The following is a 12119-nucleotide window of genomic DNA, read 5'->3' on the forward strand; positions in this document are numbered from 1 at the left end:
CGAGCGCGAAGGGTTGTTTGTTTGTATGTGCCCTGCGATTGGCTGGCGACCGGTTCAGGGTGGACCCCGCCCCCTGATGGCGGGGGTCGGCCCCGGCACGCCCGCCGGCTTCGAGAATGGATGGATGGATGGATGTTTTTTTTCCCCTGGCCCCGCCTCTGCTCCACATTCACGGAGGCCCCGCCCCCCCCCCGTGTCGGGAAAATTGTCCTCGCGAAATTCCATCTGCCGTCTCGAATTTGGGGATGTCAACGATTCATTCGGTGTACTTTTACGAACTAAAGCGAACGTGACATACTTCGAAACTAAAGTTGAGGCTCCGTCCGTCTTCTGTCCTGCAATGCAAGTTTCCAACTTATTTTATTTCGAAGGGGCCTGACGGTGAGCCCGCTTGACTCCATTTCCCAGCAGCCACCGCGGCCTCCGCACACCGGAAGCTGAGCGGCTGTCTTGCTTGGGCACTTTCGGAGATCCCGAAACGCAAATTGGCAAACGCGAGCGAACTTGCTCATCGGTTGGCTTGTCGAGTTCCCATTTTCCCATTTTCCCATTTTCCCATTTTCCCATTTTCGGAAATGATGAAGAGTCGATCAGATGAGGAAGAATACTGGAACGCTTCCAAGTTTAAAGCGTTCACCTTCGACGATGAAGACGACGAGGTGAGGCCGCCGCACTCGCGATTGACGATTGATTTGATTGTCGTCCTCATCCTCGCGTGATCACGTGTCACCCATAGCGTCCTTTTATCGCCGAATGGCCTGATCACGTGTCACTCACACCGGACACAACTGAGCCACGTCAGGAAAAATTCATTTCCTATTGATCTTTTTTGCACATCTGCAGATGACGTAAGCTGCAAAAGCTTCATTTCTAGTTGAGCTGTTGAGGTCTCTGGTGGGGCGGGCCGATTGTCTGAGGGGTAAAAACGAATCGATTCATCGATTATCAATCGACAGCCATTTTGATAATCCATTGATCATTGAGCGCAATTGTTCAAATCCTCGGAATTTGACTTTCTCAACAAAAAAATCACATTTTTTAACTCTCCGGCGAATCGAAATAAGACCTTTGCACACGTCTTTGACTTCGGATTTATCGACATCGCGACGACGAGAAGCCTCTCGCGCCGGTCCTCATCTGCACGACGGCTTTCGTCGGTCCCGGCGAGACGTCCCCGCCGTCAACTCCGCAAGCGGCAAATTGAAGCTCGCGACGTCGGCAGCTTTCAATTGACGAAGCGAAGGATGCAAGTTTTTGAGCTGCTGCTTTTTGGTTGTTTTTGTTTCTTTGCGTTGACTCGCAAGCACAGATGCCCGCGACAAGTGTTGCGAGGCGGCAGCGAACGCAACTCTCGAGGACAAGCTGCAAAAATGAACCGATTCAGCAAAAAGGAGCTCGGAGCGCTTCGTTGCCAATCCCGGCTGAGGTTTCCTCTCCGACCTAACGCGCTCGAAACGGCGACACAGCTTGACCTTCTGCGAGCTTAACGCGAACGCCGCAGATGGGCTAACGAACAGCGGCCGCGTGTTGTAACGCTTTAAGGAAGGGACATTTGAACAAAAACGGTGGCGCAACACACGCAGCCATACTCCGCGGCGTCCGTTTTTCATCGTCCGCGAGTTGTGACGGCCGTCTCCGTCTTTCTCCGTGCGTGCAGCTGAGAGAATCGAAATCGGCGTTCGAGAGCCTCGCGCAACTGCCGGACGAGGGCGAGCGAGATCACGTGGAGGAGGTCAGCTGGAGCGGCGAGCCCGTCGGAAGTGAGAACGCCGCCGCCGCTCGGTCGACGGGTCGCCCGCTGACGAGCGTCCGTTCCCTTCAGGCATCTCGCGGTCCGTCCGAGAGACGGCGGCGTCCGGTCCCAGGACGGAGGGAGAGGCCGCTTTCCCCGCCCGCTTCGACGCCGACCTCGCCAAGGTCAACTCGGGATACTCCCTCAGCTCGCTCTTCAAAGGTCAGACGGCGTCGGGAGCCAAAGGTCAGGCGGTCACTTGACCGAGTGTGACTCTTTGTCCTTCTTGTCGGCAGGAAGGAGAGGCGCAAGTGTCGCGACGCTCGCTGACGGTGAGTCGCGCGCACGCGTCTTATTTTTTTTCACCTCCGTGTGGAGGTGCTAAGATTAGCGGCGTACTGATGAGCTCAGAGAGGAGTTAGAGCAGAACGCCGTTCAGCAGGATCCCGACGACGACGACCGGCGAACGAACGCCGCGTCCGTCTGCGCCCTCCGCGGGCCGAAGCTGGCGCGCCGTAAGGAGCGGCGCAATGGACGGAGAAAGTCGGACAAAAACCCTCGCAGTGTTTAGGAAGTTCGACATTCCGGAGGCTATTTTTGTTTTCATCATGAAAAGCCAATTGACAACAATTGTTGTTGGCTTTTTTTGTGTGGGCGGGGCCAGATTTGAGATGGGAGCATTTTGAATTCGGAGCAAACGCGACTTGGAACGAGTCAATCGGAAGCCGGCAAAAGGTTCGGTCACGCCTGAAACGATTTCTTTGTTGTTTCCTTTTCAGTGTCGGGCGACCGGTCCGGCAGAACGGTCGCTCCGGAAATCCGAAGACCCAAAAGTGAAAAAGAGGTACGCCGGCGTCCAATCGCGGGATGAGCAGACACGGCCGTCAATCAAACTAGTGACGCGTTTGTCGGTAGGATCTCGTTGGCGATTGGTCGCCCCAAGATGCCGTCAACAGGATGCGGCAAGGGAAGGTGTGTGTGTGCGTGTGTTCGCGTGTGTGTGTGCGCGCGCTCCCTCATGGTGTGCGCGCGTGTGTTTCAGCCGGTCCCTCTGGAGCGTTTCCGCCGCTTGCAGGACAAACTTCGCCTTCTGGATCGTTCCGTGGACGCTCAGGACGGAAACGTCATCACGGCCGTAACATTTCCACTTTTCTTTTTTTTTTTTTGCTTTTGCGTTTCGAAGTTTTCCCGCCGATGAACTTTGTTGACGGCGGCCTTTTCTTTTCAGGTTTTAATTTTCCTGAAGAAAAGTTTGAGCAAAGGTGAGTCGCCGTTCCTCCCGCACGCGTCGCCTCCTTTAAACGTTCCGTCCGAGACGTCAACAACTCGCTTCTGACGACGCTTGCTAACATTTGGAACAGTTGCAATATTTATTCCAGATATCCGGAACACGTTTGCGGCAAGGCGCCGTCCTTCTTCGCACCGTTCACCATTTCTTTACTTTTTTTTGTGTTCTGGCCTCCAACTTGAGCCAAAACGGTGAATTTTGCCTTAAGGCGACTGATTTGCATGTATGATTGTTCTCATGCGAATGACAACACAAAAGATCGGATTTAACCAAAAATTCGTTGAAGTCGACAGTGTTCAAGTTTTTGTGTGTGCGTGTGTGTGCGGGTTCTAGAGGTTCTGTTCGGCGAGCTGGCGTCGAGGCCGACGGCGCTGCGACATCTTTTCGCCTACTTGAGCGAAAGCGGAGACGACGCGCTGCTGGCGGACCTCTACAGGTGCGCGCTTGCACGCGCTTCCTCACGGGGGCGCCTTGACATACGAGCTGAAGTAGTGTTCCGGGACCGCGCTCGCAACTCAAATCCTCCTCCCCGGTGAAATGCCGTCGGTCCGTGCCAGCCTCCAAAAAAAAGAAAACAGCAGTTTTTTTGAATGGTTTCTCAAATATGAAAACTCCACTCTGTAATATTGGATTTCATAAAAACGTAAGGTCAGAACATAATTCAATTGAACGTAAAGAATTAACTCGTTAAACACCGCGTCGCGATTCATTCATTGCGATTGTGTGGCGCCTCAACCACCTGGGGGCAGTATAAAACGAACGCGACTCATCGGTAAGCTGCAGCAATATTAGTCGTTCTTCACAGACGATAAAGAATACGTGCCTGTGAGTGTTGTTAAATTGTCCACGATATCCCAAAACGCGGCGTCGTTGCTATTTGTTAGCCCGTCTACGTTGCTTCCCATGACGTGTTAGCATCAGCATCTTTCATGTTGACGTCCGATAGGAGTTTGATGCTAAGTCAGCGTTTTGATTTTGTTGTTCTTCCTCAGAGCTCTCGGACGCGTCGAGGATGCGGCGGTAACTCGATCACACGCTACGACAAAGTACACTGTACTGCAAAGTACTCAAGAGTAAAAGTAGTACTCCACTTGTACAGTACCTTGTGTGCTTTGTCTCTCCATGGCAACAGCTGCTTCACTACAAAGAGCACCTGAGCATCACGGATGAAAAGAAGAAGCGGGACTTCCTCAAGAGCTGCCTCAGGTGATTGACAGCTGCCGAGGAGGCGGCGGTGTTTTTAGTCGCCGGGAAGAGAATTTCCTGAAAACTGGGAGCGAGTTCACCCTACACAACAAAAAGTCGGAGAGAAATTCCGGGTCAGTCACCGTGCTAGCGGATGTGGGAATATGCGAAACCCTGACTTTTTACATGTCAGTGTTTTGCAGTGGATATAAAGTCTACACACCCCTGTTCAACTGACAGGTTTTTCTGATGTAACTTGTACGTGACAAAATGATGGCGAGCAAATTTGGGTTTTTTTCTTCACTTTGCCCAAATGTCCCGTTTCCGCCATAGAAGAAAAAAGACTCCTGTAAAAAAGAGCAAACAAAAATTGCACCCGTAAAAAAAATAATTTTGCTATTTTTTCGTGGTGGAAATGGACTTCCATTAGCACTGGTACAACTCAATAAAAAAAAAAAAAATCTTTTGTAGCGGAAAAATAAAACTGCTTCGTTGCAGTGATTTTGATTGGAGTCGGTCTGGGTGCAGCAATATGCGCCCACTCTTCTTCTTGGCAAGAGCGCTGCCAATGTGCCAGATTGCCATTCCAGCGCCTGTGGGCAACCCTCTTCAGTTCTTGGGTTAAACTGTTCATAATTCCCTCAAGCCCGCTTTTACGATGCTTCAACTTTGCGTATGCTGTTCTTGCGGCCAAAAAGTTCAACCTCGCTTTCATCGGACCAGAACCCGCTTCAAGTGGTTTTCGCTGCCACTTTGCTAGCCCCGCGGTCCAGACATTTGAAGACGACAGGCGATTGCCGTCACGTCGCCAGCGCCTGCCAGAAGTTTCTGCGCCGTCCCCGATTACTTTCCTTCTCGTCTTTTCATCCATTTTGGAGGCACGTCCAGTTCTTGGTAACGTTTTCCCCGCTCGACGATAGTTTGTTACCACGGCGACCGACAGCCGTCTCTGGAGCGACTAATTCCGACTTTCCCTCGTGTCGGGGTCAACTTGCTCTCACTTGTCACCTAACCTGGAACGCCGCGTTTTTGTTGCTAGTCTGCAGTTTTCGCCTGAAGACCAGGTCCAGCTCCGAGACCAGGTCTCTCTGCTGGAGAGGCAGATGCTCATCGAGGTTTGACGACCATTTCTTCCCGTTCCTTTTCTCGACACGACGATTGTTGTGATTCTTCTCCACGTGCGCTCGGCAGGCGACGGACCGACAGGCCGAACTCGGCGGGAAGGCGGAGATCTTCCAGAAGTTTCCCCGAAGAGCTTCCATCCTCCACATGCCGCTCGTCACCACCTTGTACTACTGCTGCTTCTACCACTACGGCCAGCCCGAGGTCAGGTCAGCCCGTCCGCGCTCGAGTCGCGTCCGCAGGAAAGTGCCGACGTGTCGTTCTCGCGCCGGTCCGTCCGCAGGGGAGCTTCAGCAGCCCGCAGAACCTCCGGAACGGTTTCAAGGTGAGCGGCGTACACTCGCACCGACGGCTGTCGTCGCTCGCTCCGACTGACCGCCGCCGCCGCCGCAGATCTCGGAGAAGCAGTTCTTCGTGACGGCGCTGAGCGCTCGGGCCAAGCAGAAGTCGTGGCGCGACGTGGACGCGCTGTTCGCCAGCCGCAGTTGGCTCGGCTTCACCAGGAAGAAATCGCCGCTCGCCTTCCGAGTCGTCGTCGACATCCTGCACAGAAACTCCGCCCCCGTGCACGTGAGCGTGGACTTCCTGCTGGGAAGCGCCCTGCATTCAGTCGGGTTCTGAAAATGTCTACTGATTGGGAAGTTGGGAAAACGCTATTCATCATTCCCGACTCCCCAGTCGCTAGAACGGGATTTTCAGCGGGCGTTTGAGGAACAATCTAGGTCCGCTATATCAACTGATTGATGGACAGGTGCTGCAGGAGTACGTGGGCCTGGTGGACGACGCCGACGCCAGGATGGCGCTGGCCCACAAGCACAAATGTCACGACCTCGTCATCGACGTGAGCGCGCTTCACGTCGGCCGCGCGGCGACCTCTCGCGATGTCACGTGACCTCTCTCTCCTCTCGTCAGACGTATCGCGACTTCAAAGACCGACGGCTGTTGCTAGGATACCGAGGGAAGGTGGAGGCGGGGTCGGCGGCCGAGAGGAAGATCGACGACCTGCTCGACAGCTCGGTGAGGAAGACGAGGAGGAGTTGAGTGTGTCGGTCTTTGTTCAAATGTTTTCTTCTTTCAGCAAATCCGCTGGAAGAATTGATTGGCAACTCGTACTCCCGAGAGTCAACGGAGGTCCTCGGCCCGCGACCGAGCTTTCTGCACATTCCGTGGACTTGGTTGCAATAAAAAGGACTTGACACAAAAACCATGTGAATTTGTACAAATCGAGCTGCCCAAGTCAGGAAGTTTGAGCCTGCGAAGAGCGACTCATTCGTTTGGACATGAAGAATCCTGGAATATTTGAATTCATTTCCACCTTTTCCTTAACCTCTATTTTAAAAATGTATTCGAGAATATGTATCTCTAATAGTTTGATTCATTGCCCCTCCTTCCATTTGCTTCTGCTTATCCGGGGGTCAGGTAAGCCCAGACTTCCCGCTCCCCAGCCACTTCCGGGGGGAATCCCGAGGCGTTCCCGTGTCATCCCCGGGGGCGGGGGTCTCCTCCCGGTGGGACGTGCCCGGAACACCTCACCGGCGAGGTGTCCGGGAGGCATCCGAATCGAATGCCCGAGCCACCTCATCCGACTCTGAGATCCTCCCAGATGACTGAGCCTCTCGCCCGTTCTGCCGCGGAGAAAACTCATTTGGGCCACTTGTTCTTTCGGTCACGACCCGCAGCTCGAGACCGTAGGTGAGGGTAGGAACGGAGACGGACCGGTAAATCGAGAATCCTTCTTAACGCACGACAGACCGATAAATTCAGCATCGCTTCAGATGCCGCACCCATCCGCCTGCTGAACTTCTCTCCTCACCCGCGAGATACTTGAACTCCTCCACTCGGGGCAGGATCTCCTCGACCCGGAGAGGGCACTCCATCCTTTTCTGACCGAAGACCACGGTCTCGGATTCGGAGGTGCTGATTTTCACCTCAGCCGCCTCACACTCGGCTGCGACCCGCTCCAGTGAGAGTCGAAGACCACGGCTTGATGAAGCCAACAGAACCACATCGTCTGCAAAAAAAACAGACGTAATGCTGAGGTCACCACGAAAGGTGACTCCTAGCAATTGTCCATAAAGGTAATGAACAGAATCGGTGACAGGGGCAGCCTTGGCGGAGTCCGACCCTCACCGGAAATGAATCAGACTCCCTGCCGGCAATGCGTACCAAACTCTTGACACCGGTCGTATGGGGACCAAACAGCCCGTATTAGGGGGCCCTGTGCCTCGTACTCTCAGAGCACCGCCAACAATCCGAGTCCACAAAGCACACGTAGACTGGTTGGGCAAACGCCGGTCCGCTGTTCCTGAAACTGAGATTCGACGTCCCGACGAACCCTTCTCTCTAGAAGCCCTGAATAGACTTTGCCAAGGAGGCTGAGGAGAGTGATCCCTCTGTCGTGGGAACAGACCCTCCGGTTGGCCACCCCCATCTACCAATCCAGAGGCGCTGTCCCCGACATCCACTGCCACCGAAAAGCTTTTCGGCAACCTCAACCCCAGAGATAGGAAAACCCGCCCGCCTTTGAGTCCTCCGACTCTGCTTCCTCATAGTTGATGGCGTATCCGTGGAATCGTGGATATTCTCTCCACCGATTCACAACATCCCGAGTGGAGGTCATCAGCGCCCCCAACCCCACTGATGGTGCACTGCTCCCCCCCCCCCCGAGAGTTTTTGCCTCGGCGACCGCCGAAGCCGCCTGCCGGTCGGTACCCGTCGGGTCGGTTCATTGTACTTTAATTATAGGGTGGCACGAGTGGTTAGCGCATCCGCCTCGCAGGCTCGGAGGTCGGGGGTCGGGGGTTTGAATCCGGGCTGCGGCCTCGCTGTGTGCAACTCCCAAAACTTGCCAGTTAGTTTCATTGAAGAGTCCCAAATTTGTCGATGTTCACGCGAACGCCTGTCGAGATCGGTTGGGAATCAGTCCAGCGTGTGCCTCGCCTCTCGCCCAAAGTCAGCTGGCATAGGACCAGTGACCCGAATGATTGGCACAAGAGAAAATGGACGGATGGAGCGTTAATTCGAATACATTTATTCGAAACGAAACCTGACTTGACGACAAAGTATGCCCACCGTCAGGCCATTGGGGGCCGGACGCCTACTCCGATTGGCTCTGCTGTCTCCAGGCAGAACAAACGCTAGTTTCCAATAGAAACCCGGCAGACGAAAAAGCGAGGGGTAACGATCACTATAAGCCGTCTCATTGGTCGATTGACCCGTCAATCAAACAGCTCAGAGAGTCAGTAGATTCTTTTATTGTTTGTCATCATTACAAAATTGTTTTTTTCTGATGATTCTGGGAAGAAAATAATTAAAACAGTAGTGTTTACCTGACCTGGGAGGGGCAAAGGTTAAGGGGCGGCACCCGGTGCAAGAGGGAGGATAAACGACAACAATGTGCAACTTCGATACAGTGTTTGTTTCTTTCGTTCTTTGCGTACGCAAAAGTCGAACGGGAAATGATTTCATGAGTACAAATTAGTGATCGACGCCCTCGTTTCTCGGGTCAAAGGTCAAAAGAGGTCGCCGTGTTTCCTAGCAACAAAAGATTTAAAACCAAAATAAAAAGCAGGAAGCTCACTCATACCCCAACAATAAAAGATTAAAACGGAAAAGCACAAAGCAGCCTTATTGGTTCAGCAACTGGCTGACTGGCCCCGCCCCGCTGCAGTGCGTGTGTGCGTGCGCGCATGTGTATCAAGGCTCAGAGTGCAGAGTGAGGCTGAAGGGGGGCCGGGGGGGTGTGGAAAAATCAATCAATCAAACAATCAATCGGCAGAGGTGTCAGAGGACAGATCGATACACGACTCCACGTTGGGTGTCACCTCTCGGTCCGTGTCCGGCTCCGCCTCCTGAGCGCCGCCGGGTGAAGCTCCTCCCCCAAAGTCTACAAAATCAAAGAGACCAATCACAATCAAGCTGGCAACTTGGCGTTTTTATAGGAAACTCATTTCATTGAATATGCTCGGGACCGCGAGCTTATTACGCGGTCCTCGATTAAAATGGTAGAAAATGGCACGATCGCCCGCCGTGCACATCCAAGTCCGCCGTCACAGCGAGCCCCCCGACCGTACGGAAAGCCGACAACGCGTCACAAAAGAAAACGCCTGTGTAACATCGTCGTCCAAAACTCGTTTTCAAGGGTCCACGGTGCCGCCTTAGCCTCATTCAAAAAGTCCATCAAAGCAAAAGCACGTATGACGTCATCTTCAAAAACTTTTTCAAAGGTGAGCGATGCAATCAATCCCACTAACAGATCGCAAACCTCCTGAATCACTTACCTCAGGCGACTGCTCTCTGCGAGGAGGATTACACTAAACTACTCGAACTAAACAAGCTGACCCAAATGTATTTAACTTGAAACTAAATTGATCGGGGGGGGGAGAAAAAAAAAAGATTTGAACTCGGCGACAACTACGCCCCGGACTTGCTTGTGAGCCAACTGAATGAGCGCACCGCTACGGTGAAATCAAATCGGCTTCTGGCGTTGACGTCACAGGTTAAAGCAAAGTTTCGAACTATAAAATAAGTCCCAATGTTCGGACAATACCTAACCCTAAAGGTAAACAAATATACCTGAGGCGGTGCGCGTCATGTGTGTTTTGCTCCTCTGATGCCGGGAGATGCTGGACAGTGGGCGGGGCTTATCTTTGACAGCGTCCTCTTGGGAGGAAGATAGCACCCCCTGCGCACGCACACACACAACGCAGAATTTGTACATATTGACAGTCATTCTCAACCTGTCTCCATTTAGAAAAGTGTTCCACACAGCAGTAAAGAAAAATGGCATGAAAAGTATAGCCACTGAAATATTGACAATCTCGCCTCCATTTCCTGACAAATTTCAGTTGAGCTGAAGCCTTTGTTCTTATTTTCAGTGTGTGGTAACGCAATCTTCTTTGATGTGGCTCCACAGGCATACAAAACCTATTTCTAGAGCTACAACTAACAATTGGAACCAGCAATTCATTTCTTTTTTGAAACATTCTTTAAAGTCCAACCCTTAATTGAAAAACAGGACATTATTTCAACTATTGACGGTGCACAAAAAGGACAAACTCGACTATAATTCAGTAACCGGTTTGGGCTGTAAGATCCGTCGGAAATTTGGCAAAAACATTGGCCGTTGTTTTTATTTTGAAACAACACAAAGAAAATCTTTCACGGAGGATGACAGCAATTGGAGAATATTTACTGCCGACGGGCTGAAATTCGGAAGATATGGATCATTTTAAATTAAACGAGGTCTATAACCGATGACTTTGATCATCAATGATTGATTATGACTGATTAATTGTTGCACCTCTATACTGTGGTAAAACACAACATACGTCCAGTGGATATTCTGTATTGCGCGGCCACTGACGAGCTTCAACCGCGGTAAAACGTATTTTGCACGCGTGTGTGAAAACTCAAGCGCAGTTTTGATTGGCCGTTACGCCTGCGAGGTCGCGATGCCGTCCAGCTGCGTTTGCGGGCGTTCGTCGACTTTGGACGTCGACGGACACGAGAGTTTGTCATCACAAAAGTGAGCAGGGGAGGATGTTGGGACGGGGTGCTGTGTGTGTGTGTGTGTGTGTGTGTGTGTGCGGTGTGTGCCTGCGTGTATTGGGGGTGGGGGTGGGGGGGGGGTCGGGGGTCCTTATTACCCTTCCCAGAGAGCAGATGGAGGGAGAGGAAGAGGAGGAGGAGGAGGAAGGCTGCAGGAGGCTCTGTTGGGAGGAGGAGGAGGCCGAGTCTTTCAGCAAGAAGACGCCGGCCGACGACGACGTCATGTGATACACGTGCTCAAAGTTGGAGGGCGAAGAGATGAGGGTGTGACGAGAGGCGGACGAGGAGGGGGAGGGAGACGGGGAGGGGGAGGGGGAAGGGGGGGCCACCTCACCGACCTGGAAGTCAGGGAAGGACAGGAGCAGCGGAGACCGGGAGTCAGTCCGAGGAACGTGAAGGAGGACGGCATGCGGACGGGTGGAGGAGGGCGAGGAGGAGGACGTGCAGGCGGGAAGGAGGGGCTTACCAGGGGGAGGTCCATGAGAACCTGCATGCCGTCGCCTGGTCCCATGTGAGCCACGTGGTTGAAGTTGGTGGGATTGGAGATCATCTTAGACCTCAACTCGGGATCTCGGAGCATCTCCCTGAAGGGACCGCAAAATTGTCACGGTGGGGGAGGATATAGTAGAAACCTAACCCAATACCCAGGGTGCAAGACTGGATGGGGGTCAGGATGCTTCACCTCCGTTGCTGAAGTCTTTCTTCCTCAGGAACTCTGAAGAGGAACTTCCTCTTGCTGCGAGTGCGAACCATCAACTTCCTGCTGTGGTCGGACATCTCAGGAATGGTCAGCTCTCTTTCTGAGGACGCCAGGAGATAAACAGAGCTCAAAGGGGGCGCCGCGCACGGGGGTAATGCTGACGGGCGGCGTCCGGCCGCGCTTACCCGATGACACGTTGCTGAAGTAAATGAGGCGAGGAGCTTCTGAGGTGAGCAGGTTGAGGGTCCCTTCGACATTCAGAGGTCGGATCTGAGGAAGGACACACGGGTCACCGCGGCGGCCCCGAGGCACGCGTGGCCGCCGCAGGTTCTGGCCCGGCACCGTCGGTTTACCTTGCGTAGGGAGATGGTCTGCACCCATTCGGCCGTGTGGATATCAAAGACGTCCACGCCGTACTCGCTGTAGACGGTCAAGTGGGAGGAGTTCGAACCTACAGCCAAACGAGACGAGACGCTGAACGTGGTCTCTATCTTGACTGAAGAAACCAGCAGAGGTTCTAGTCTGCCAGAGGAAAGGTGGCT

The 12119-nt window shown here is 53.1% G+C and overlaps 2 protein-coding genes across 8 annotated transcripts in view; one reads left to right on the top strand and one right to left on the bottom strand.

Annotated features, from left to right (window-relative positions):
* The first annotated feature begins 395 nt into the window (after positions 1–395).
* vipas39 (VPS33B interacting protein, apical-basolateral polarity regulator, spe-39 homolog) lies at positions 396–8837 on the top strand. Of its 5 annotated transcripts, XM_061703654.1 has the most exons (18): positions 401–659; positions 1658–1760; positions 1823–1954; positions 2029–2064; positions 2512–2576; positions 2648–2704; positions 2775–2867; positions 2961–2994; positions 3354–3456; positions 4013–4040; positions 4153–4226; positions 5245–5320; positions 5397–5531; positions 5611–5652; positions 5721–5897; positions 6079–6168; positions 6240–6344; positions 6406–6531. In XM_061703654.1, the coding sequence occupies exons 1-18, from the start codon at positions 576–578 to the stop codon at positions 6424–6426; spliced, it is 1455 nt and encodes a 484-aa protein (XP_061559638.1). In that variant the 5' UTR covers positions 401–575; the 3' UTR covers positions 6427–6531. The 5 variants fall into 5 exon arrangements, with proteins under 5 accessions (XP_061559635.1, XP_061559636.1, XP_061559637.1 ...); XM_061703652.1 differs by having other exon boundaries at positions 399–659; positions 5397–5652; positions 6406–8837; XM_061703653.1 differs by having other exon boundaries at positions 400–659; positions 6240–6531.
* cdc42bpb (CDC42 binding protein kinase beta (DMPK-like)) overlaps positions 8566–12119 on the bottom strand; it is a 29635-nt gene continuing 26081 nt past the window's right edge. For 2 of the 3 annotated variants that reach the window (XM_061703612.1, XM_061703614.1), the window contains 7 exons: positions 11931–12028; positions 11763–11847; positions 11560–11677; positions 11344–11461; positions 10976–11215; positions 9903–10011; positions 8566–9213 (listed from right to left, as the gene is read on the bottom strand). In XM_061703612.1, the coding sequence (XP_061559596.1) occupies positions 9095–9213; positions 9903–10011; positions 10976–11215; positions 11344–11461; positions 11560–11677; positions 11763–11847; positions 11931–12028 (887 nt within the window). In that variant the 3' untranslated portion in view covers positions 8566–9094. The remainder of the gene's footprint in view (positions 9214–9902; positions 10012–10975; positions 11216–11343; positions 11462–11559; positions 11678–11762; positions 11848–11930; positions 12029–12119) is intronic. The other variant, XM_061703613.1, reaches the window with a different exon arrangement.

This window comes from Phycodurus eques, chromosome 18, assembly GCF_024500275.1.
Source record: "Phycodurus eques isolate BA_2022a chromosome 18, UOR_Pequ_1.1, whole genome shotgun sequence".
NCBI lineage: Eukaryota > Metazoa > Chordata > Actinopteri > Syngnathiformes > Syngnathidae > Phycodurus > Phycodurus eques.

What these genes read in the sequence shown, in the direction of transcription:
- vipas39 (XM_061703651.1), top strand. Translation starts at nt 576, where the DNA reads ATGATGAAGAGTCGATCAGATGAGGAAGAATACTGGAACGCTTCCAAG. An exon ending in CTGCTGGCGGACCTCTACAG is followed by an intron (nt 3,457 to 4,012) that starts GTGCGCGCTTGC and finishes GTTCTTCCTCAG; the next exon opens with AGCTCTCGGACGCGTCGAGG. An exon ending in TTCCTCAAGAGCTGCCTCAG is followed by an intron (nt 4,227 to 5,244) that starts GTGATTGACAGC and finishes TTTTGTTGCTAG; the next exon opens with TCTGCAGTTTTCGCCTGAAG.